General features: G+C 41.9%; 1 protein-coding gene across 6 annotated transcripts in view; it reads right to left on the minus strand.

Annotated features, from left to right (window-relative positions):
• The window catches only part of COL19A1 (collagen type XIX alpha 1 chain), a 193,897-nt gene that overhangs the window by 100,994 nt on the left and 67,148 nt on the right, over positions 1–25,755 (minus strand). For all 6 annotated transcript variants that reach the window (XM_079970398.1, XM_079970399.1, XM_079970397.1 and 3 more), the window contains exons 10-12: positions 13,199–13,252; positions 5,219–5,272; positions 2,976–3,020 (exon numbers count right to left, since the gene is read on the minus strand). In XM_079970398.1, the coding sequence (XP_079826524.1) occupies positions 2,976–3,020; positions 5,219–5,272; positions 13,199–13,252 (153 nt within the window). The remainder of the gene's footprint in view (positions 1–2,975; positions 3,021–5,218; positions 5,273–13,198; positions 13,253–25,755) is intronic.

Raw genomic sequence — 25,755 nt, forward strand, 5'->3', positions numbered from 1 at the left:
AGGATGGCTTCCCTATCCCATCTGTAGGGCAAAGCTGTTTTCTGTTATTAACGCACATCCTTCTGCCCTTGCCCTTTTAATCCATGCTTGGGAGTGCAAAGGGAATCAAAAGGACCTCACTTCACTCCTTTACTTGCCACTGAATCTGATACTGAGTTGGTTTGCGTCTCACACTGTGCCAGTTTGTTTTAAACCATGGCTTAATCATGAACTTGCCTCCTGCCCCCAGCACAGGATTCCTTAACCCCACAAGGCAATGTGTGCAGCACGAACAAGTCACAGCACACGGCAGTAGTAAGTGATAACTGCACCAATGTTTGTTCTTGGCTTATATCTGGCTTACTGTTTGTGGTTTGCCGTGTCATGCAAACCCAGATCGTAGTTTGAAGCAAACAAGCCACGATCTAGGTTTGCATGATATGGCAAGCCATACTGTGACCTGTGCATCTGTGGGACCAGGATAAAGCCAGGTCAATGGTTTCAAACAGGGATTGGGAACCTGTGGCCCTCCATATATGGTGGAATTATCACTGAGCACTGGCCATGCTGGCTGGAACTGATGGGAGTTGAAGTCTAGAGGTCCACAGGTTCCCCACTACTGATTTCAAAAATCTACAGCCAAGTTTGACACATGAAAAGGGCCACTGCATGGGGGGGGGGTGCTGTTTTGGAGCATGGTTGAAAATTCTTAGTGGTTCAATTTCAAAAACGTAGAAAATGTTAGTTCCAAATTCAAATAGAAACTTTTATTTTATGACTCATGATATTGTATATATGGGGCGGGGAGGGGTGGTGGTGAAAGCCTATGTTACAAGTTTGCACTTGCCCCAAAATGATGCTTGGGCCCCAACTGTGTGTAAAATGGGATGTTTAAATTCCCTCAGTGAATAGGTGTTTGACACATTCTTTTCTTCAACCTTTCTCTCTCTCTTTCTCTCTCTCTCTCTCTCTCTCTCTCTCTCTCACACACACACACACACACGAATGCAAGCGCACACATTTTTGGCTTTCCATGTCAGAGGCAATTCCAATACAATTGTATAATCTATGCACTGAAGGACTACTGAATGTCAAACTCTGTTTAAGCACTCAGAGATTCCTATAATATTTTGGACAACCACAAAACACTTGTTAGAATCAAGACCAAAACCAGAAAGCTATTAGCATTTGTGACTGCACATTTTTTCCAAAGTCTGCATTAGAATGAAGGAAAACTGAACACAAATAGTGCAGCCAGAGTGGCAGCAGCAGCTGCAGCCATCCCAACCCTGCGTCCAAATAAAATACAATTGTAAGACATAAGGATGCTTTGACACAGCTGCTGGGAAGCCACTTAAAATCATTAAAAGGTTAATTGAGAATTATTTAAAAATAAAAACATGCTCAGATATCATCCAAGCATGTCCCTTTTATCCATCTCACAACTGCTAGAAATAATGGAAGTTGATAGTAACTTTTCTCTTTTTGCAGTATCACTTGCATTCCTAGATGGCCAAAGTTATTTTTAATCTGTTGTATACTTCATTTTTAGAGGCTAAAATGATCTGTTTCAAAGAGGTGCAGTCATCGGACCTGTCTGTGGGTTTCGATCAAATTTCAAAACTTGAAGAGTTACAAGCAGCATTTGTACCCCAGGAAAGTGTCCCCTGGTCCTACACATGCAGGAAAAAATGTCAGCTCAAGCCAATCTGCAATAGTAACATCCTAAGCAAATAAAATCTGTCCTAGTCTAGGTGCCACATGCACCAAGCCAACACGGCAGACTTTTTTGTCATCTGAGGGCCTTTAAAATGAAGCATGTCGTATTCAGCCTGTTCCCTATGCTATATCAACCTAAACCTTCTAAAAAATAACCACTAAACATGTCACCTGCTCAAATCCAGTTCAGTCACTCAGCCGGCCCCAGGAGTCCATGAAGCTACTAGCAAGGTTATAACCCAGTGAGGATGGGATGGAGACACAAATAAAACTGGCACCCACCAATAATGCTTGTTCACATGACTACTGTGAATTGTGAGATTGCAGAAATCCCTTTTGAAGCTGATGTTGGAAATCACATGGAGTCCACCATGCATCACGTCTGATGATGGACATGAGATTCCTCTAGTGATTGCAGCTATAGTTGGTACATGATTCTATGAAAAAGGGTTAGCTGGCAGTCCTAAGTGCAAATATACAATAAACTACTGCTGGCAACATCAGTACCTTGTAACATCGGTTACCAAGTGTTTTGTCAAGGCTAGGTTTATGATAAAATATGAACAATGGTTACAAATTCAATTCAAACAGTAAATGTCACATATTTGAAAACAGTTTTCTTATTACTAGACTGAACAGCAGAAGCCTTGCACTGAAGTGCTCTATCAGTGGCCTAGTTCACAATAAGCCATTGAACAAAGTATGATTTAAATGGGAATGAGAAGCATGCTTTAATCTATAGTTTAATGTCACATGCGAACTAGGCCGTTATCTTTATAGAAAGTAGGAGTTTTGCATCTGAAATAGTGAGGAATGGGTCTCAGGTGAAGCTAGAAATAATTAAGCCAATATACAGTAATATCATGGGACGCAGGTGGCGCTGTGGGTTAAAGCCTCAGCGCCTAGGGCTTGCCGATCGAAAGGTCGGCGGTTCGAATCCCTGCGGCGGGGTGCGCTCCCGCTGCTCGGTCCCAGCGCCTGCCAACCTAGCAGTTCGAAAGCACCCCTGGGTGCAAGTAGATAAATAGGGACCGCTTACTAGCGGGAAGGTAAACGGCGTTTCCGTGTGCGGCTCTGGCTCTGGCCAGAGCAGCGATGTCACGCTGGCCACGTGACCCGGAAGTGTCTCCGGACAGCGCTGGCCCCTGGCCTCTTAAGTGAGATGGGCGCACAACCCCAGAGTCTGTCAAGACTGGCCCGTACGGGCAGGGGTACCTTTACCTTTACCTTTACAGTAATATCAAATAACATCAGTTTATAAATACAGTATTATTTACCTTTTCTCCAACTTCACCTTTGTCACCCTTCAAGCCATGTTCACCCTGGTTTTGGGAGCAATGTAAGAAGTCAGTAGTATGCAAAACTTCTAAAACAACCATTTCAACACATTGAAGCAATGGATACTGCTTTACATTTCCCCTTTTGTGTTTCTATGTAAGAGGAGGGAAAGCTAATTACTCACTTCTTAAAAGAATTACAGAATATATTTTGACTCATAACAATGATTGAGATGGGGCTTCTAAATATACAAAAACCAAGCCTCAAAGGACGTTCATCCTTCGATGTTTCTGTGTCGCCTTTATTGATGATAATGTTAACGTTCCGAAACATTTTCCTTTTATCAAAGCAGGGAAGCTACAAATAAAACAATAAAGGTTTGCATAGAATAAATCGCCATTTTGGATCTAATATCCCCACGACGTACCTGACAATTGCAAGTTTGATCAAAATAGTTTGGACCATCTTTATATTTAACAAACTGAAAAGAGGCCTGCAAACCTTCACACTTCCTTATGATCCTATATATTTGAGATGTATAGACAGAACTTACCACCTTACGTCCTGTTAAAGTACCTCTGGGTGGTTATAATCTCCAATAGTTCACTATTTCACTGATCCTATTCCCTTTTCTTGTGTTCTCAACAGTCATATGAATACCATGCACAGAAACAATCTAACTTAATAGCTAAGATCACCATTTTACTATTCATGGTAGATAAAACACTGAGTGCTATTTCTAGGGGCAGACTTTTTATTAGCAATGGAGTAGCTGAGAGACAGGCATTTTACTGCCTTTTTGCTTGAAAATGGTCATTCAAAATAGCCACCCAAACTCTTATTTCCTGTAAAACAATGCTTCATTGATAGATCTGAAAAAATAGGGGTTAACTGGAAAAATTCTTATATAGTATAAGCAACAGACACATAAAAAGATGCGTGCACACACACAAGTGGAAGAAGTTTGTTTAACTGTTACAAACCTGGAAAATGTAGATTTTAAACAAAAATGCCTACATATATTATAAACATTTCTTGGGCAAATGTGAAGAATTTTTAAAAATATTTTAACAGCACACCCAGTCTTATTGATGTGATGTGTTCTTGCAGCAAGTAGAACATATTGCTTATCTAGAGATCTCAAGCTGAGAAAATGTAAATGCATAAGCCTGGTGTAATGGTTCTAGGGGTTGCTTGTGCATAAACCGGTGCAACACCCGGCTGTGTTGCCTGAGTGAACCTTTTCTGTCCGGACAGCCACTCACCCGTGGCTGTCTCAATCGCTGGCAGAATCCGTCAGTGGGCGTTTCTTGAACTTCTTCCAGCAAAGAAGCTCTTTGACGCCTAGTCTCCTCCTACTCTCCCTGCGCGGAAGCCTTCTGCGCAAGGAGGGTGTAGGCAGCGGAGGACCCTTACTCTCCCCGCTGGTCCCTGGCAAAGAGTCATGGGACCGCCTCGCCGATTCCCCCATCTGCCCCCCTTCTCCACTGGTGCTACGCTGATTCTCTTCCCCAGAAGATGGGCTGCCTCTCCCCATCCCGGGACGCTCTCTGGGACCCCTCCGGAGCCCGCTCTCTCCCTCCGGCCCTGATGGCAGTTCCCTGACACCTGGATATTAAGCTGTGTGTACAATATCTATTACACTAGAACGAAGAGGCTGTGTGGTTTCTAGAATAGATTCTGGAAGCAGTGTTTGAATGCATCTTATGAAAAATCACAATACGGAATTTGGATAGTCCCTCTAAATCTGGGAAAGATGGATTTTTTTCTATCAATAGATTCACTGATATAAAGTACTGCACAATAATCATGACCTTTTAATTACCAAATATACACAAAACATATTTTGTCATGTTCAATGCACATTCCACTGGTGCTTAAAAGAACACTATTACTCTACAGGTTAGTATCAAACAATGGGCCCCATGTTTTTACACAACATTAGACTGGAAAGAAGCCAACATTGTGTTTTTCTTCTTGCTATCTCTGGACCACCTTTTGGTGTATTCATCTACTTATATTTGACCTTCCATCAAGAAGTTTGGGGTGCATTTTATTGTCACAGCAACCCACTGAGTTTGATCAGAACATGGGAACTTTGATACAGCTATTCAGTGAGTTCAAGGGATTTTTGCAGCCAAACCCAACATTCTACTCTTGCTACTTCTGGAAAACAGAAAGGAATAGAATAAGAGAAATAAGAAACACAGAGCTGCAATAAATTGATATAAATAGGTTCTACCTTTTCACCAAAACCACCAGGAGCACCAGGAACACCAATCAGACCATCTTCTCCCTGAAGCAAATTATATATAAACTGGATTATCCATCAGCCATTAACTAACTAATTGGAAACATTTTATGTGAAATTATGAAGAAATGATAGCAATGTTCTCCATTATCCCATCTTACTTATATAGATAAATCAATCTAATATTTTCTAACCCAACTGTAACACTAAGGGCTAGAATAGTCTGGATATTTATAGAAGTATGAGCATATTTGCCCAATATATAAAATATGGTGTCTATAGAGCAGCCTTCCCCAACCTATTGCCGATCTGATGTTGGGACTGATGGGAGTTGTAGTTCAAAACATCAAGAAGTTACCAGTTTGGAAAAGGCTGCTGTAGAATATTTAGGGCACTCTGGGCTTACATTTCCTCTGCACTTTCCAGGCACGGTCCACAATTTAAAGCTGCATGTCCAAGCGCCTCCCCACCCCCCCACCCAGAACTTTCCCTGCGAAAACCCGCTCTTTAAAGCTCAGTTGGGCCAAACATCAATCCATGGAAAACCTGAATTGTCATTTGCTCCAATTCAGCTTTAAAGAGTGGGTTTTCACAGGGAAAGCTCAGGGCAAAATAACAAAAAACGCTTGGACACTGTGTATTAAGCACAGACCTCTGTCTGGAATGAACAGGGCAAAAAGGAACTGTGGATAAGCTTGCTTAATTTGACAGTGTTTGATACACTTTGGTCCACACCTCACTATCCATATGGTCACACTGCATATTTTTCAAGATGAAGTAGAGTCCCAGTTACTTACAAATTATCTAAGCCAGGGGTGTCAAACTCAAATTCATCGGGGGCCGCATCAGCAGTTTGGTCACCCTCAAAGGGCCGGGTGTATCTGTAGGACTATGTGTCCACTCTTTATTATCATAAATTATTGTCACTGCATTCAATTATTTCTGTTTTTTGTAATAATGTAGATGGTCCAGAAGGATGTTATGTGTTTGGAGTGTGTGCGCGCCTCTCTCTCTCCCACTCACCCCCCCCCCCACCAGCCACCCCATATTCCCAAAGAACAACTTAATCACGGGCATCGTCAATCCTGGAAAGGCTGGCTGTGCAAAGATGGAGAGGGAGGTGAAATGAAGAGGAAGGGAAGCCCCGGGCTGGTGAAATCCAGCCTGGAGGAGAAGAGGACGCCTCCCGCAGGGCGAGTTTGCACGCCGGGAAGGATCGGGAAGCAATAGCAGGATGTGCGAGGAGAGAGGGGCTTTCGAAGCCACCCACCCTGGGAACGGACTCTCCTTTAAAAAAAATAAATGATGATGATGGATTCTTAACATCTGGTGGGAATTTTATTTTCTCTCTCTTCCTGCTTTCTCCTCCTCCCACCACCAAGCTCGCCGCCGCCGCCACCATCAGCATCTCTTTGCATTTGATGTGCAATTCTGGGAGGGGGGAATGCAGAGGAGTTGGAGGCAAGGCGAACGGATATAATAATGCAGAGAGTTTGGCGAGGAGAAGATGCGGATGCTCCGGATTGCTGGCTTGCTCCTGGCTGAAATCAGAAATCCGATTGCGCACTGGGTTGTGATTGGAAATCTAATCAGATCCTGGGATCGGCGAGGGGGGAGGGCGTGAGAGCAGCGGAGGGGGGGGGCAGAGAGTGAGAGAAGAAAAGAAGAGCCCCAAAGTTGGCGTTTCTGAGAAAATAATTTCAGATGTTGCAAGGGGACGCGCCTCGGTGGAGGGCGGAGGGGGAGACACGGGAAGCGCGGCCGTGGGAACCCCCGATGTAACGTGGATGCACATGGATCCGCTCGCAGAGAAGGAGCCGCTTGGCCGGAGCTGAGCAGACATAACAAGATCGTGTTATTAAACCAAACAGTGGCCGTTTCAGACAGACGGGGCTGCCGCTGCTGCTGCTGGTGGCAGTGGCAGCAAGGGAAACCTTCCGCAGAAGCCAAAAACGCTTCTCTCCCACCAAGAGGGATTCCAAGGTGGCTGAGGATTGGAAGAAAAGGGGAGTTTGGGGGGCGGGCGGGGAGGATCCAGCATCCCCGGAGAAGATCCAAGGCTGGAATAAAAAAGTTTCTCCAAGGAGAAAGACTCCCCCTCTGCGGCGTGGAGAGACCTGACCTTCCGCTTGCTCTTTTTGAGCAGTGAGCGGGAGAGAGAAGCCAGCTGCCTGCCTCGTTTCGGCCCCCGACGACGAAGGCGCAAGTTGAGAGACGCGGGGACATTTGAAGCAGCAGCCACATCCTTAAGAGCGACGGGGGGAGGCGAGCAGGGAGCCGCACCATGTAAACTTTCTTGTGTCAAAAAAAAACAACAACAAAAAAAAAACGAGAATAAAAGGTGAAGGCTAGCGGCCGGCGGCGGCTACACGGGCCACATGACGAGGTCTGGCGGGCTGGATTCGGCCCGCGGGCCTTGTGTTTGACACCCGTGATCTAAGCTATCACAAAGGACATCAGGCAGCCCAGCATTTACATGCAGGCTCTAGGAACCTGCACAGCCATTATATATTTTACATGTGATATTATTGTGCAGCTTGGAAACATCCCAAGAATCTATGGCTACAGCTGAATATAATGCTAAATCATTGTTTAGAGTTACAAGACTAAGTCTAGCCTTCTCCTGCTTTCATATGTTCCCTGTCTGGTTCACATTAACCACAGTTTAGCATGTCAGAAAATTCAACCACAGGCAATGCTAGAATATAAACATTCTATATTTACTGTATAAAATACATAGATGTAGTTCAGGGATGCCCAACTTCCAAGAGACTGCCATCTGCTCCCACTAAAACAAAACAACACCTGGCAGTGATCTACTCATTGTATTGACCAAAGTTGTTAAGCTTTTTTGGGGGTGAATTGATCAGAGTTGTTGAACTTTGGGGGGTGGGGTGGGCATCTATCAGGATCACGTGATAGACCAGGAAAGCCCAGCAATCGACTGGTAGATTGCCATCGACCTGTTGGACATCCCAGATGTAGTTACATCGGCAAAGACTCACTGGTGATACACAACTTGATGGTGATGCTGGATCATTGATGGGGGTTGGAATGAGTGATAGATCTCTATGCAGAGAGGTCCTTCCAAAAATACAGATCCACTATCCATACAACCCTTGCCTCCTCCTTTTTTAAGTCACTCAACATCTAACTTGTCAAGGGAAAGACGTGTCCTACATGGTGAAAATGAGGAAATGTGTATATCCAACAGTTGCAAGGAGTGTGTGCTTCTGTGCTACCACTGAGTATGCTTGCATTGCTTCATTTAACAAAACTGATACTGTACTAGTGAATTTTCAGAATGGAGACGTCTGTAAGCAATTAGCACTAAAACTGAGCATTCCACTTTTAAGAAACAAGGACACAAATGAGTCATGCTTTGGAATTGGGGGTGCTTTAAAACATCTTGCTTGGAGATTATTGCTTGGCTTAACAAAAACAGCATCCAACTGTTCAGTAGAATCTCATGTGACCCTATAAAGTACCATCAAATGGCGATGTGGCTTTCTGTTGACCACATTTTGAGGGAATTTCTGCAGTCTCATTTTTGTCTCTTCCAGAAGAAATTCCTGAAATAAAAGTTTCTCACAGCTGCTATTATATTTTTTGGGAAGTGACAAAAAGGTCACTGGGTTCACATTACCATTACAGAAGACAAAGTTCCATGCTGTTAACTACTCTTTTGCCTACCCTGTCTTGTTGCATTGCTTCATGCCGTACAATAGAAAATGCATTTAACCATGGTAAACCATTTCCTGTTTTTCACTCACAGCTTTCAAAAGGGTCTAAAGATGATACTGAAACAATTTATTGTGGTGGGAATTAGACTGCTCTTTGGTTTTAAGCATGCAGTTCTGAATCCCACAGGATAAACAACTAGCAAAGAAGTGCTTCGGTGAGAGAGTAGTGATTACTTCAGAGTGTGGCATCAGAAAACAGGTGTAAGAAAAAAACACAGAAAATAAACTGTACAGCAGAAAGTCATATATCAACAATTCTATACACATTACTTGGCCCTGAATGTGAAAATATGTCTGAATCTCAGGATGTAGATAATTACATCCGGTGGCATTTTCAGTGTGTTTAAATTTGAACATATGGCCATATTCCTTGTTCGATGAGACTTCATCTTTGCATACTATTCTTGCATATCATTCTTTCATTTCAGTAAAAAATAATAATTTCAAAGCCCTTTATTGTTCTGCATAAATTTAATTCAGGCTCATTGTGTTACGGGGATGCTTGTGACCTGGGCTAATAAATTAAGCAAGATGATATAAGGATCCAAGCTGAGAGGCTTCTTATTCTCCTTCCTGCTAGAGCGCATTCTGTCCCCTGAAAAGCTTCTTCAAAAAAATCAAGGAGTCCTCCAGAGTGATTTGTGAGGAGTTGCAGTCTGAAATGCAAATCCAGAGGTTCTGGCACTCTAGAACATGCCCTAGAGTGTCCAGATCAACATCAATTTCCCACGGGCATTTATCTATTTTGATAAAGACATTTTAAGATAGCAAGCACATTGCCAAATTGGTTTTGCCCAGGCCTGCAATATCTCTGCAAATTGTCTCTTTGACTGTATAGCTGATAGAAATATGCAACTGAGTACACTTAGAATATTTTGCATCTATTAGAAAATATTTTGCATTCTAAGAGAATATTAATCTCTTAAAAGGTTTTGCAAAAAGAAGAGCCAGTGTACAAGTAGACTTGCAAAGACATCTTTTTTGTGTTTCCTATCTGCGTGTCTTTATTTTTTGAAGATTACTCAGATGCTTGTTTCTAAAATGAATGCTTCAAGGCATTTAAAACAGCTAAATCTTGAAGCAAATATGTGTGAAAAATCAAGAAAGAAATGTTTTTATTTACGTAACACTGCTTAGCAGGTGGTCTCAACAAATGTAGCTTAGCTTAAAAGTCCTGAGAATGTTCTAGTAGGCTGTTAACAACAAAGTCAGTACTGGAAAAATGTTCTTTAAACACTTGTGACCACAAATGGCCATTTCACACATAATATGGGAGCAAATATAGGTTTGCCTCAAAATGTGCACACATAGTTGTTGATCCTGATGACTGCCTGTATGATAGACATTTGCATATTTAAGATGTATAACATTTAAGACACCTTTGTTTATTCCTATAAAAGGAATTTGTATGGTGGCCTAAAGGCAAACCAGTACTGCATTAACACTAAACATACTGGTCTTGAGTCAAACAAGAGTGTAGCGCTGGGCCAAAACAGCGAAGCATTCCAATTCAGAGCTTTTTAATGAAACAAGCTCAGTTTTCACAATCCATTACACAGCCCTTGCAAGGATGAGACACTAACTTTGTAAAAATGAAACATTACTGTTCAGGTCCAGAAGTAACCCAGATTGTAAAAGTCGCCTCCGTATGCAAGTGTCAGTTTTATTCATTTCAATTTCAATCCTGATGAATTATTTGCTTTCTCTACCTCACAGAGAGTGAATATATTAAGAGAGTCTGCAATAAATACATAATATTGTGGAAATGCACACTCTGCAAGGGGCAGATGCTGTTGAAATAGTGAAGACTAAGGTTCTGTGAATGGAACAATAATGGTGTTATGAATTTGAAGGGGGACCCCCCCCCCTAAACCCTAGAAATTAATAAATGGCAGGATTTAATTATTTGGGATGTGAAGGGAGAAATACAAGCTAAAGAGGAATTCCTGAGCTAGCCTAGGCAAAATTGCCTGGCCAAGCTAGGGCTGTTGAGAAACAATACAGCGCCATTGACAACGCAAGAGAACTGTCCTTCCCCACACCCTGAGGTGTGAAAGGAGACTGGGAGTTTAGAAGGTTGCCAGGGTAGCTAGGTGTGAGGTGACAGGAAAAGTGGGTTTTAGGAAGGTGTTGTTATAGGAATTTTAAGGTCTTATATATAAAAAATAAATGTTCATAAATATACAAGGCAAACACATACATAAGTATATAAACCATGTGTCTGAAATAGTACAGGAGAACAATCCTGAAGCCACTTTGACTCTCCCAAATTGACCTCAAATATGTCTCTGGGAGGAGGAAGGAAATGGGAAAAGCTTTCCAATTGTCTTTAGATTGTAGGGGCTTACACCTCCCTGTAAATACAGTCTGGCAAGTATCTGTTAAGCTGAGCACACTATCAATATGCATAAGAGATTCAGGAACTAAGTATTTACCATCTCAAAGGAATGGCCAGGCTCTCAGGCAATCAGATAAGGCATTATCGGGTATACTGGCAGACAGGAGAGAAGCAACACACTCAAATTTCTGCTGGGGACCACCTCTTTCTGTGATGCATGAATGATGTTTTGGGGGTGGACTTGAGCTACAGGCTAGGCAATTTCAAGTCTATATAAGAGCTTGCACACCAATGTTCTGGGTTCCTCTCCTCCCTCCCTGCGTGGGGGATTGGGGGACCCTGTTGCAACAGTTTAATAAAGAACACGCTTACTAGCTGCTTTGCTTCTCAATATTCTCTGGTTGGCCTCTGTTATTTTCTCCTACCGATAGAGAACCTACTTAAGGACTCTATACGGGCTCTTAGATACCCCATAAGGGAAAGGGAGCAATATTTTTCTTATAACAGTGTGCTGGCTGAGGTGGGCACAGCTGGGTGAGACCAACTCCACCCTGTTCACCCACTCACCCAGGTTTCAGTGATACATGCCAGATCAGGCTCCTCAAAAAAAGAAGAAAAAGAAATCTTAGTATTTTAATTTTTATTATTGTGGTTGGTTTGGTGGTTTTTTAGAGCTACTTTAGGTCCATGAGGTCACGAAGAGTCGGACACAACTAAACGACTAAACAACAAATGCATTTAGAAAAGTGGGGTACAAATAAACTAAAATAATTACATACTTAAAACTATACTTTTATTTTTTTTAAATGGGAAATATCAGATCCGTTTTCTTTTCTTCAGAAAACAGTGAATGAGCTAGGTCTAAAGATTGGGTATGAGTATGTGCTTGCTAATATGTTAGCTTAGAACATTATCAGACTAGATACAGAGTCAGACAGACAATTTTCCACTACTTTTGTTTTTGAATACTTATTTTGACTAATCTTTCTACTCAATACATCCCATTATACAAGCAATTCATGCCTTGCATATTTTATCAGATTCCTTCCACTCCTTCACGTAACAGCAATTGGCTTTGCGCTTTTACAGTGCCAATTCCAAATTTCATATAATCTCTCTTCCGTTTTAATATGATGACAATTTGTCACTTATTATGAAATAGAAAAGGCCTGTAATTTTTTCCCCAGGAAGACAGGGAGATCTTTTTATACTGAAGATGATCTGTTGAGCCATAAATAAGCAGTTGCCACCTTCAAGGTGGCATGGGAAGAGAGAGAGAACAAGATAATTTTTGCACTGTATGGTATGATTTTATTAAATGTATAAATGAAACAACACAGAGATGAGAAATGCCTACAACGTATATTGCAATATGGCATAGATAAGCAGGGACTACACATTAGCTCATTCTTATTCTGCGTTTTCCAAGTTGATCTATCAAAGAATTCACTGAACTGGTTTACTATTCATCACCTCATATTTCACCCCTCTAGTGACCCATTTTTTGGTTGGCCATGACAAGTCTTATGATTTACGTGTGTAAATGATTTTTTTCACCTCAGGTTGCGAAATGGCCTGTGTTAAGAGGCAGGGTGCAAGCAAGAGTCTATTCAGCAGCCTCAGCTTTTGTAGCTAACAGTCAAGGTCCCGGCCTCCCAAGACAGGTGGGAAAATCTGATTTGTCAGGTTTTTTTAAAAGTAGCTTCTACTATGTTTTTAAATGGTAACAAACATCAGTGTTAGTTTACATATATTAAACTATTTTGGTCCTCAGGATGTCAACAATATAAGACTCTTTTGCCAAACGTCCTAATTTTTTTTTTTTTACGTTTAATAGCACCGATTGAATTATATCACTGCAACTCGTGAGGTCAGAGGCAGGAAACTCACCTTCTCACCGGGAAAACCAGGGGTGCCATTTTCTCCTTTAGCTCCTTCTTCACCCTGTAAAGTAAATTGTAGACAGATTCGTCAGCTTGTCCAAGTTGTTCTTTAAGAAAACATTCAGCCCCTCAAAAGTTTGATTCTGCTTTATTTTTTATTCCATTATTTCTACTGAACAAGAACAGCAAAAGAGTACCACAAGCTGAGAGACAGACAGCCAAGAGACTTCCTGCTAAGATGGAGATGGGATCAGACACGCCTAGATGAGCTGCCTTTTCAAGCTGTGTTTCTCGGTGCCTAAAAGCAAATGTACCTCTTTTGAATCCTTGTGAACCTCACTGAAGGCAGATGGGTGGCATTCACACCTTAATCTCCTTCATTAACTGTGCTAATGGGCCATAATTCTGCAGTTCCCCAAGGGCCTAAGGCTGCCTCCCCACTAGGGCCTAAAAGCACTATTCCCCCAACTCTGCTTCAGAAGAAGCAAAGGAGGGTTTTCTTCTGCACTTTAAAAAAAAATGGCAGCAGATTTAAAAACAATATTAAAAAATCAGTGGATGTGCTACAGATCTCAGTGGATACAATAAACAACCATTTGGGAATAGGTGAAACAAGGCTGGCACAAAGGACTGGGGGAGAGAGATCATTAATATACGAGGCCCTATAGGCTGATATCAAGGCTGCTTGTGAAACACCTCAAACTCTCACCAGAACAATATAGGAATTGTTGGGAACCCCACAAATTTCACTGGCTCTCCATCGCATGCTGTTTTGGATTTATCCCTTGAACTGGATATCAAGCTCCTAGATCTTTTATCTCTCACACAGGAAGGAGGCCACTCCTATAGCCTTTGCTGTAAAATTCCTCTAATTCCCCACCAAGGAAGATATTCCCAAATATGCAAGAGAGAAGGGAATGTTTCATTGGGTTGACTGTAATAATGCGTGCATTATGATATTCCCCAACCACCCAAAATAGGTGGTTGAGAGTTGTTTTCAGAGGTATGCCAGATGGCAAGAGACAGAAACACAAGCTTTTACATCTGACGTCCAGAAATCTTTTGTCTTTGACATGCAGGCCACATAAGGGCCTTCCGCAATGCAGCATCAGTCGAGGACTTCCTTACGCAACACCCAGCTGAAGAGTGATGTGAAATACACCATGCTAATTTCCTTCAAACATATGGCTTGATGTTATCTCTTGGGACAAAGGCTGAACAGACAGCCTCTCCTGCCATAACATTTTATCTCTCTTTTGTTGGAATTCCCTTTACGCTTTCTCCATCCTGCCCCCTCCACACCTCACACAATATCTTCATTCCTTTTTCAGTTCCTTCAATTCACTTCTAACGTAAAAATTTGTGGGGTGGTGGTGGCTGCTGGTCATAACACCCCTTTTCACTTTCATCATACCACCAGTGCTTGCTTGATCTGCACAACAGGCTTAGAGTTTACTAGGTATGGCCCACGAGAAATATCGTTTTATAAAACTCACCTCTCCCTTTCACCACACACACACTGTACCAACCTCAACTCACTTTTGTCCTAGTTGTTATATGTGAAATGGATATTAACTGGAATAGGACTGTGATTAATTCAGAGCTGGTCTTTGTAGGCGTGTGCAATGTTAAACTAATATAATGTAAAGGCGCCAGAATGGTTCCCTTTTCCTCCTTCCCTTCCATAGCTGTCAGTGTTTCCCTTTCTTTGAGGGAAATTCCCTTATTCCAAATAGGATTCCTCGCAAGAAAAGGGAAAAGTTAACAGCTATGCTCCTTTCCTGCTGTAATGATGTTGAATAGGCACATTTCAGCTTTGGTTACCCACAGCCTCTCACTTTTGATAGCTTGGAATGGCCAAGTTTGGGGCCAAGTTTGTTGGCAGGCTGGAACAACCTCTCCCTTTGTAATATTGGATGGATTGGTGCTCCTTCCCTGGAAGCAAATTAGGAAATTTGTGTTTCAAGGCAAGAAGCAAGTCCCACTCCTATAATCTGAATATTTTAATCTTCTTTATTATTATCATTATTATTATTATTATTATTATTATTATTATTATTATTATTACTCCCTCCCTTTTTAAAGATAATTTATCAACTGTTCTCCTTCCCAATAATTTTTTTTAGATCTGACCGGGATAACATGTTACAGATAGTGCTGCTAATGTCTTAACATTTTTGTTTCTTCTGGTATGTGAAGAATATTACCTAGTTTTCTATTCCCATTGCCTCCACCTCTGCAAATTTTTACATAAGAATTAGCCTTCTCGGGCCTAAAAACGAATAGTGAATCCTGAAATTGATGGGGCTCATCTCTCTGTTGCACTCCCCCAGTACACTAATTTTCAGAGAATACTGCTATGCCTACCTCTCCAATTTCCATGAATTTCCTGGGGCACCTCCTTAAATACAAACTAGTGTTAACCACAGGTTTAAAAAATTGAGAGCAGAAATTGTCCTCAGTGAAGACAGCCACATTCCTAAAACAGGCAGGCATACATTATGCGAGTGCTGAGTAAGTGAGGCTTATGACTGCGATCTCTCTCAAAAAAAGCCAAAGGGGTAGTTATCCTGCTTTGCAAATCTTAAACTTTGCAACTAGAGAAGGAAATCAAGGACCCTGAAGGTCATTTTATATTACACTGCTGGGTAAAAATTAGCAATCATAAATATTTATGACCCCAATGTAGACTTCCGATCACAATTTCACAACTATTTTCAACATCTACAGGTGCTGTCCTATGACCATTTAATCATAATGGGAGATTTTTATTTTATCCTAAATAATGTTTTGGATTGTAATACCTTTCTTCTGCATGCAACATCGCAGACTAGTTTGCCAATATTACAAAAGTACAAGTCATAGATATTAAATACAGTGGTACCTCGCGTATGTAACCTGAAGCGTATGTAACCCGAGGTACCACTGTACTCTAGTGAGTCAGACTATACATTTCTCTCTACTGTAACCAAAATTGTTTTAGGCCAGATTACAGTATTTTCAGATATCCAAGACTTTGATCTGTATGAAGGTTGCTTGCAAAATTGACAAAATAGCCAATTCAGACAACACAGCAGTTTTTTTCCCAAAAATACAACTGGGCGTGTCTGTTCTTTCCATGTCAAAGAGGCAGCTCAATTCATCACATTTCAATGATCAGGGCTTCAATACACAAATGCACACAGAACTGATTGACTTCCTTTTTTCAAATTAATCAAGGTTCAATCTCTTCCAAGGCCAGGATAATGGATGCTGCTAGGGAAAAATGGGAAAATAACTCTTTAATGCTACATGAAGCTCATCCCAGTCCTGTCCACTGCAAAATATAAGCCACCCCCCCCAAAAAAAAACCTATATAGCAGCAACAACAACAGAATTTACATTAACCATGGGTAGACAAACTAAGGCCCAGGGGCCAGATCCGGCCCAATCGCCTTCTAAATCCGGCCTGCGGATGGTCCAGGAATTAGCGTGTTTTTACATGAGTAGAATGTGTCTTTTTATTTAAAATGCATCTCTGGGTTATTTGTGGGGCATATGAATTCGTTCATTTTTTCTTCTTCAAAATATAGTCTGGCCCCCCCCACAAGGTCTGAGGGACAGTGGACCCGCACCCCTGCTGAAAAAGTTTGCTGACCCCTGAGTCATCAACCTATCAGAAGCAAAGTTACTGGAATAAAGGGGGGAAACCTAGTAAATTCTTGGTCTACTGTCACCTTCAGCATATAAAATCTAGAAACATAACTCCTGCAGTTAGAAGGACAGAGACAAGCACAACATAAATTGGAAATGCAGTTCTTCAAACTATAAAGAAAAAAGTAGGGGTTAATGTTGAAAAACTAAATTGACTTTTTTCAAAACCATAAGTTCACTTTCTCAGTTAGTATATGAATTCATGGTCTCTTGGCATTTGATACACACAAATATCTGTATGAAGTGCATTTGATTAGGTCACACAGGAGGGGGATCCACTTGTACATTGTAGATTACAAAATCCCAGTGATAACTTTCAGTTTGCTGCAGAGAACAACTCAGTGCTGAATACAAAAGGCCATACTTGTTCCAATTTTAAGAATTTAGTGCTTTCACAAAACTATTGAAATAATATGTAAAACCCACTATCCATTTGTACAAGTATAATGATAATTGTAAACTGTATGAGCCTGCCATACACTACTTTTGAAACTGGAGATAAACCCAGTGTATTATATATAGTACTTTCTTCAGTAAGAAAGCCTTCTGATCACAATATTGTAAAATAAATATTTTAAAGGCCACCTCACAACAGTCTTTAGAAACAATTGTCTAAGGAAGAGATTCCCTTCTGCATGTTTCAGACTTCAGGAATTACCGTATTTTTCGCACCATAGGACGCACTTTTTCCCCTCCAAAAATGAAGGGGAAATGTGTGTGCATCCTATGGTGCGAATGCAGGCTTTCGCTGAAGCCTGGTGAGAGGGGTTGGTGCGCACCGACCCCTCACGCTCTCCAAGCTTCGCACACCTCTCTGCAAGCAGCGGGAGCCCAGCGCTGGGCTCCCGCTGCTTGCGGAGAGTTGCCAGCGTGCCGAAGCCTGCGCGCGCTGAGCTCAGCGCGCCCAGGCTTCGCGGACCTCTCCGCAAGCAGCGGGAGCGCTCCCGCTGCTTGCGGAGAGTTGCCAGCGTGCCGAAGCCTGCGCGCGCTGAGCTCAGCGCGCCCAGGCTTCGCGGACCTCTCCGCAAGCAGCGGGAGCGCTCCCACGGCTTGCAGTGAGCTGCCTGTTTGGGGGCTGGGGTCGGGGGAAGCCCGAGCTTCCCCCGCCCCAGCCCCGCGGCTGGGGGGGAAAATAATTTTTCCCCCTTTATTTCCCCCCCAAAAAACTGGGTGCGCCCTATGGTCCGGTGCACCCTATGGTGCGAAAAATACGGTATATAGCCTGGGGAACTGTCCACTAGTGTGCTAATAATATTATATGTTTCAGTTGATCTGGAATTAAAGAAAAACAAGAAAGCAGTATTCTAGTACATAATAATAATAATAATAATAATAATAATAATAATAATGACAAGCCACATATGTTTGCCTTCTAATGCATAAATGAAAAAGGTTTTGCTAGTATTATGAAACTAATCTGATTCTGAAGGCACTTCTTGCATGATAAATGTTTATACCCCTCTGCCCTATTGCTTTACATTGCTTGAGAATGTCATATATTGCATTATTCTAATATATGGGCTAATCTGTTCAGACTGTTTGGTTAAAGTGGTATTTCAGGAGGCTGAATTAAATGTGAGTGTTCAAAAGAAAAAGGAATTTCAAATCTAAGCTACATGTGGATTTGATTCCTGGCTTCTGCCATTATATCGTAGATGGAACAACCGCTGTGGATTTGATGTGCTTGAGGGTTACCTCACCAACACAATGAGTCAGATATTTCATTAGAAGCAGGTCTCTGAGGTATAAATGGCTTATGTTTCTGAAATGTTTCCTCCTTTTGAATCGTAATTACCTTTAGGTTGTGTCCAACCCTAAAATCACATGAATCATTAGGACATAATTTAGCTGACCTTTCTCAGTGAATATTGTTTATACATGCAGCACACCCCAGTACAGAAAAAAAGTATGGAAATATTAAGACACATTGGGTTGGATGTAGAGTATTTGTGTGGAACTCTGCACACGGATGGTCCTGCTACGGGGAAGGGTTGATTGCCAATTCCTCCTTTCCTTAACAAGCTGCTCTGGAAGGTTAGGAGGCCTTTCAGAACAATGTAGGAGATGGTTTGAAAAGTTGCATTGGGAAGTGTAAATAAGTAAAAATCACCTGCCTTCCTGCCGCTGGGTGTTTCAGTCCCTTCTGTAAATGGAATGAGCCCTTCAGGGACAGTCCGGATTCATGCCAGACTCTATTAAGATTCTACTGATGCTCATAAAGTTAAGTAAAACAGGTGAGATGAGATAAATAGCTGTTTGTGAAAGGAAAGCTGAGTGTGTTAGAATACCTCTTGGGATAAGCAACTGCCCATAAGGCTAGGATATGGTTTGATTCTTTGCTAGTCTGAACAACAGCAGTTGCATATAAATGATGGAAAGCAATTAGGCAAGCAATCGAGTTAATATTTTCTAAAAATAAGGCATTTTTGCAAGTCACTACTACTTTATATACACTAAATTGCCTCCATGCGCTACATCCTGCAGCTTTTATACCTGTCTTCCTGAAATCACAGCATTCATCTGCAGAAACTCAAAGGGCTGCACCTGTAAAAACCAGCTGGCACCACTTATTTATTGGTATGTGAGCAGGGGGCGGGGGAGGGGGGTGAGCAAATCAAGCAAAATGGGCTGCACATGCTTGCACTCATTCCAGAAATTCACACCCAGTGAATTGAAGTAATGATGTTTAGTGTTTCTCATTGAAATGGGTTTGAATGCAGACATCCTAAGTTGGTTCAGTCACCAGCAGCAGGATGAAATCCTGACTATGTTTATTAGCAGTTGCCACCAGCACTTAGGAAAGGAAGAAGAGAGGGTGAGCAGAAATTAATCATGTCAGTTTCTGTGACTGCCCACGGAATGAGCATTACATCATATTTTGCTTCCTGTGCTGCTTCCAGCTATTTTAAGAGAGCTCCTAACCATTTCGTTGTCTCTTGAAATGTATTTTTACACATGGCATACTCTGAATTCATGCAGTTCTATGTCTGCTATTCTTTTTTTTTATTACAAAAAAAGACTTTAGTGTGACTAACTAGAAACCATGCTAAATATACACAGCTGCTTCATGACAACAGTAAATCAACTTCCCCTCCCCTTAAGCCTTTAAGATAACTATGGACTACAGCAAATTAGATTATGAAGTTATGCCTACATCATGTAATTGTCACTTTAATAAGCAGAGGCCAGACTCAAATCAAACAAACTCTTCAGTCCATGCACAGCTGAACTAGGTTCAGGGCAGCCAACATTTGACCCATGATGCAGTTTGTGTGCTATATGGGGTTCATACTACCCTGAGCATTTTATTTAACCCGCTCACCCCCTTTTGATTATCAGTTTATTAAGATTCTTGTAAGTCATATAAGAATGTAGAGTAAATTGTTAAAACTTCTTATAGAGTTTTTACGGACTGTCTATTAGTTCCTATGGTATTAGTCATTCCTAGACCCTCCAACGATGATTCACATTCCTAGGAACCAGGGAAGGCTTCTAATCCCTTTGCTGCAACCTTTTAACTCTAGGGTCCCCAATGGGACCCAATGGGACACTTGAGGTCTTGGTGCCTGTGAAGCCTCTGAGCTACCCCCATGGCCCTTATCATCACGAGGTGGTGAGGGTTGTTATAGAACTGAAGGAGGTAGCTAGGAGGGCAATGGTCTCCCGAACTTCCTCTCTGAAATCTATGTGATTTTCAAGGCTCAGGCTGCAATCTGAGCAGCCAAAAAGAAAGTAGCCTGAGCAACTGAGAAGCTAAGAGGGAAAGTGGAGCAATATGAAAGACTTCAGGGGAGTAAAACAGAGCAACTGGGGGAGGCAGGGAGAACAAAGTGGGGTGTCACAGGAGAAGAGAATGAACTGTCAGAGGAATGGAGAAGGCAATGCTACGCACACTCAGATATGTTGGATCCAGTGTGTGCATGTAGGGAGATGGAAGAGAAGCACCCATGACGCTCTCTCAAAAATCTCAATGTGTCCACTGGCCCAATAATGTGTCACCTTTCTCAGTGAATTTTGTTTATATGTGCCACACACCCCAGTACAGAAAAACAGGTTCCTCCAACCTAAGGTAGTAGAATGGATTGTACCACTTCAGACTATGGGTGGAGGATATTGGTTCTGAATGCCCTGCTATGGATGGATGAATTATTTTATTTTATTTTATTTTATTTTTATTCCACCTTTTCTCCCCAAAGGGCCCAGTGTGACAAACAAATCAATAATAAAAACAAATTTTAAAAACTTTTAAAGAAAGAACAGTTTAAAGATTCTCTCAACCAGTGACTTCAGTGTTACCAACAACAGTGACTTCAGCCATCAAACACTTAGGTAAGCAGGAATGTCATAAATTCCAGCTGAAAGTCAATAATGAGGGAGACAGACACACCATACCAGTGAGGGCACTCTACAGCAATGGGACCATCAATGAAAAAACCTTGTCACTGGTCAATGCCAAGCCCCAGTGACGGCACTACCAGCACTGACCTGCCAACCATAGGATCTAATATTGTTGACATTGGGGAAGGCAGTTTTGGGTACCTGGGTCCCAAGCTATTTAGAACTTTATATGCTAGTACTAACACCTTGAATTTCGGCTTAGTAGCTCACTGGCAGCCAATGCAGCATTTTCATGACCAGTGACAATTATCAGCTTCAGTCTCCAAAACATATTCGATGGCAGCCCCTCAAACAGCCCAAGTAACAAAGTACCACAAAAGGTGTCTGTCCAGATTAATTATTCTCTCCCAGTCTCTTTCATTCTGCACTAGTTTTCTACTTTCAAGTAATTTCTTTTTTGAATGTAAAGAAAACACTCATAAATGTAATCCCTGACATGAAACCTGAATTGATGCAGTCCATTCTAGCAGCACCTTGTTCTGTCATCTCAAAGGTCACCCAGAGCTATGGACAAATCAACCTTCCCCAACCTGGTGTCTTCCAATGGCCAGAGATGATGGGAGTTATTGTCAAAAACATCTGGAGTGCACAAGGTTGGGGACGGCTAGACTATAGCTTCAGTCCTATGGATCTGTTAAATATGCCTAGCTGCATTCAAAGAAATTTGATTTCATTTCAAATAAATGTGTTTGGCATTGAGCTGTCAGTGTGTTAACTGCAGGTTTTGCTTTGTTTTTTTAAATCAACGTAACTGAAACTCCCAGAAGAAATATGGAAGGAAAGAACGATACAAGTCAGGAAGAAGGGGTCAGACAAGAAGAAACATAGCATGGGTCCATGAAAGGTAGAATATGTCAAAGTAATCTGGAAAAGATAATTGGTTTTCTGGACAAGGGCAATGCAGTCAGTTTAGTCTGTTTAGATTTCAGCAAAGCATCTGATATTGTGCCATATGGGAGATCTCTACCTAAATTGGAAATCATGGACAGTAAGGTAGCACTGTAGATGGATAGATAAGAAACTGGTTAAAACAATACTCAAAGGGCTGCACAGAAAGGCAATTTTTTCACATTGCAGAGTGTGGATACATCAAAGTTCAGCTCTGGAAAACCTATTTACATTCAGATGGCTGGTAGGGGGAGTAGGCGGATGTTGAGGAAATCTGATATACAGTTGGAATATGATGGTGAAATTAGGAGGCATAATGAATATAACTGAGGGTCATCGGAGTATCAGAAACGGTATGAGATATAATTATGATATCGCCATGTTTTTGACATTAGTAATACTTCAGTCTGCACTTAGAAATTATGAACTGGAAATGGAGAAAAGTAAAGCTCCATTGAAGATAAGTACTAAGAGCCGCCAATATTATTCCTCTAAATAGTGAATTTCCGTTCAAGCGATATGCAGCAATGTTCACAGGGTTAAATAAGCTGCCATGATACAAGAGCAAAAGAGGACTTCAAAAAAAAAGTTAACAAGACGGGAGCTAAAGTGCATGTATTATTGTACCCAACAAATGTCACAGAGCAGCAGACATCAAAGAAAACAGAGAAAAAGATACCCTCCCCACAAAAAAAAACCCTCAGTTAGTGGGATCCAGGCTTGTTCCTGCACAACTGGAAGAATTTCTTCCATTTTCACAAGGAATCCGGGATTCGGCAGAGAGGCTCTATGTTGGAGGAAGGTGGGGTGGCAATTATTGTCGATACTGCATTCTATCTGCAGTTCCCAGCACAACCTCTCTTGCTCTCCCAGACGGTCCCCAACCATCTTTTCAGCAGGCAAAGGGGCAAGAAAGAATCAGCAAAAATTGTCACCCCACACCATCTTTCCCAACACCAACGGTAATCTGCTGAGCACAAGTGAGGACCCAACTCAATTCCCACATAACACAAACAAGCGGGACTCAGGTATAACTCCACCTGATAAAGCACAGGACTCTATGGAGAGGAGGGATTGTAATAAATGAAATGCATGTCCCAGGTGGCTATTGGAGATTGGTTGGTTGTGGTTAAGTGGGGGACTAATTATTCTGTTACTCTGATGGAGTTTATTCTGAAGTTACTGTACTGTTACACAAGCATCCAGTCCAAAAAGTATGTTGCTTGGTTGTAAGTTGCTTTGGGTTGCCTTGAGCAAGATGAAACAACTAACGAATTTAATAAAATAATAATAATAATAATAATAATAATAATAATAATAATAATATACAGTAGGTAGGAAGCCATCAGAATCAGGGCAGTCTCGGCACAAAATGAAGGCTAGAGAGGACACAGATGGAATCTGTTATTCAGCTTCAGTATTAGATCAGAACTAGTCTGGGGACAGGGCTGGGGACAGGGTCAAAGGAGGAATAAAACAAGGCCGGGGGCAGGAGAGGGCATAGTGAGGGTCACCAAGATGAGCTATAAGAATGGCCTTGAAGAGCAGGTTACATAAGGAAGACATTGTCTTGTAGTGCTTTTCCCAGATGTATTCTAGGCAAATAAAATGATGGCTGCTGGCCATTTTCCAACATGTTCTGCATGCTGCTCCTTCATTTTGCCTCCCCCAGCAAAAAAAAAAAAAGTCAGAATTATCCCACAACATCCATACACCCAAGTCAAACTTGCAAAATTGGGTGGGTTGTGATTTTTTATTGGTAACTTATCCCTAAAACTGTCTGAATACCTTCTACTGCTGGGACTTGAGGCAATAATAAGCCCTAACTACAACACTTTAGAAGCATCTACCCAAAGTACTGGAGTAGGGTCAGAGAACCTCCGGCCACAGGACAAACTTGGCTTGCTGGGGTTTCAAATGTGGCCCATGAGGCTGCTTCCCCCAAACCACGCCCACCTGTCCCACACCTAACGTCATATGTGACGTCCGTGCCGACACACAATTAGGAGCCTTAAAATGCACTCCCCTGTTGGCAGGGGAAAGCAGGGCTCTGCTATCAGCTGATGAGTGGCAGAACTGAAGCCTGCTAGATTGGCTGCACTAGCAAGACCCCTGCAAGGAACTCAAGTCGCACAACCAATGATTGCAGAAAGCAGACTTTGGCTGTACCAGCCATCAAGCTCATGGGCAGCAAAGCTGAAATTCAGGCAGTTCCTTGTGGGTCTTGGCTCTACTACCTATCAGCTGATGCACAATAAAGCAGAAAGCCCAAGGGTTTTAAAGCACTGCACAAGGCTCTTTTCAAGCCCTCATGATGCTTTCAGGTTCTGATTTTGGGGCTTCAATGTGCTGAATCAGCTGAGATCATTATGTTGTCAGGGGATGGGCAGGGGGGCCAAATTTGGCCCATGAGGATTTGGCCCACAGGGTGGAAACTGTTCCACACCCCTACACTATAGCAGGATGGCCTGGAAACAAATATCAAGCTTCAAAAGCAGGAAAAATAAACTGCCTCCAGCTGCTTCCAATCCCTGGAATGGGAGATTGCATGAGATGGCAATGCAACAACAAAAATAGGCCACAGTTTTGTTAAAGGGCTAGCAACAAAGGACAGTGTCAGTGGGGTCTCTGCATTTGTTAAATGCTGTTTTTTATTTTTTAAATCATTTTGCCCTGGTAAAAGGAAACACCACAAAGCTCCCTGAGGCTGATCTTGACAGGCTGGAAGCATAAACTCTTCATTGTATTCCGATAAGCAGATTGACAGGCAGAATAATGTGAAATTTGAAATAGCCCTTTCAGAGCGGAATTAGATTTGAAAGAACACCTGCATTCAAACTCAAGTAAAGATTTTTCAACCCGGCTTTGCTGCTTTGAGCACATCAGATCCCTAAAACAGGTTCAGCCAATTATTAAAATGTACTCAAAGATGAGGAAAGTTTTTTTAAAAAAGAGTCATCAGAAGCAAATTAGTCCAACAGAAACTGAGAAACAGGATCAATCCCTGGCGTTTCCAATTAGGTGTAGTGTAGACTACTAGACAATTGTGCAAAAGGGGAGGATTGAAGCAGGAGCAATTGGACAGCATGTCCAATAAATTATTATATGTCAGAAACCCCGGGTTATTGTGATGTGTAAATGCACCTCTGACAATTATAAAGTGGAATCTGCCTTCATTTATATGAAAGATTAAATTCACCAGGCACTGAAACAATGCTACATAGATGGGATCCTTCATTATCATGTTCAAGGCAGCTCACAGAAGCAATAACCAAGGAAAACAGCACTAAATAAATAATGTATAAATCCAAACCGAATCACAGCACTGCCAAAATCCAAGTCAACCGAAAGCTTTTACCAAGCAAATAGTTTTCGCCAGCCATCTAACAAAATATTAAAACTATTGTCAGGTAAATATGTTTGAGCATTCTGCAACTGGGGGCCCCACAAAACTGGGGGCCCCTGGCCTTGGTAGCCACCTACCTAATGTATGAAGATGAAGGCACAGAGCAGAGCATCCATCAAAGAGCTCAGAGAGGTTCATATGGAGCAAGACAGTCCTTCAAATACCTGGATTCCATGCAA

The sequence above is a fragment of the Podarcis cretensis genome (assembly GCF_951804945.1).
Source record: "Podarcis cretensis genome assembly, chromosome: 3".
NCBI lineage: Eukaryota > Metazoa > Chordata > Lepidosauria > Squamata > Lacertidae > Podarcis > Podarcis cretensis.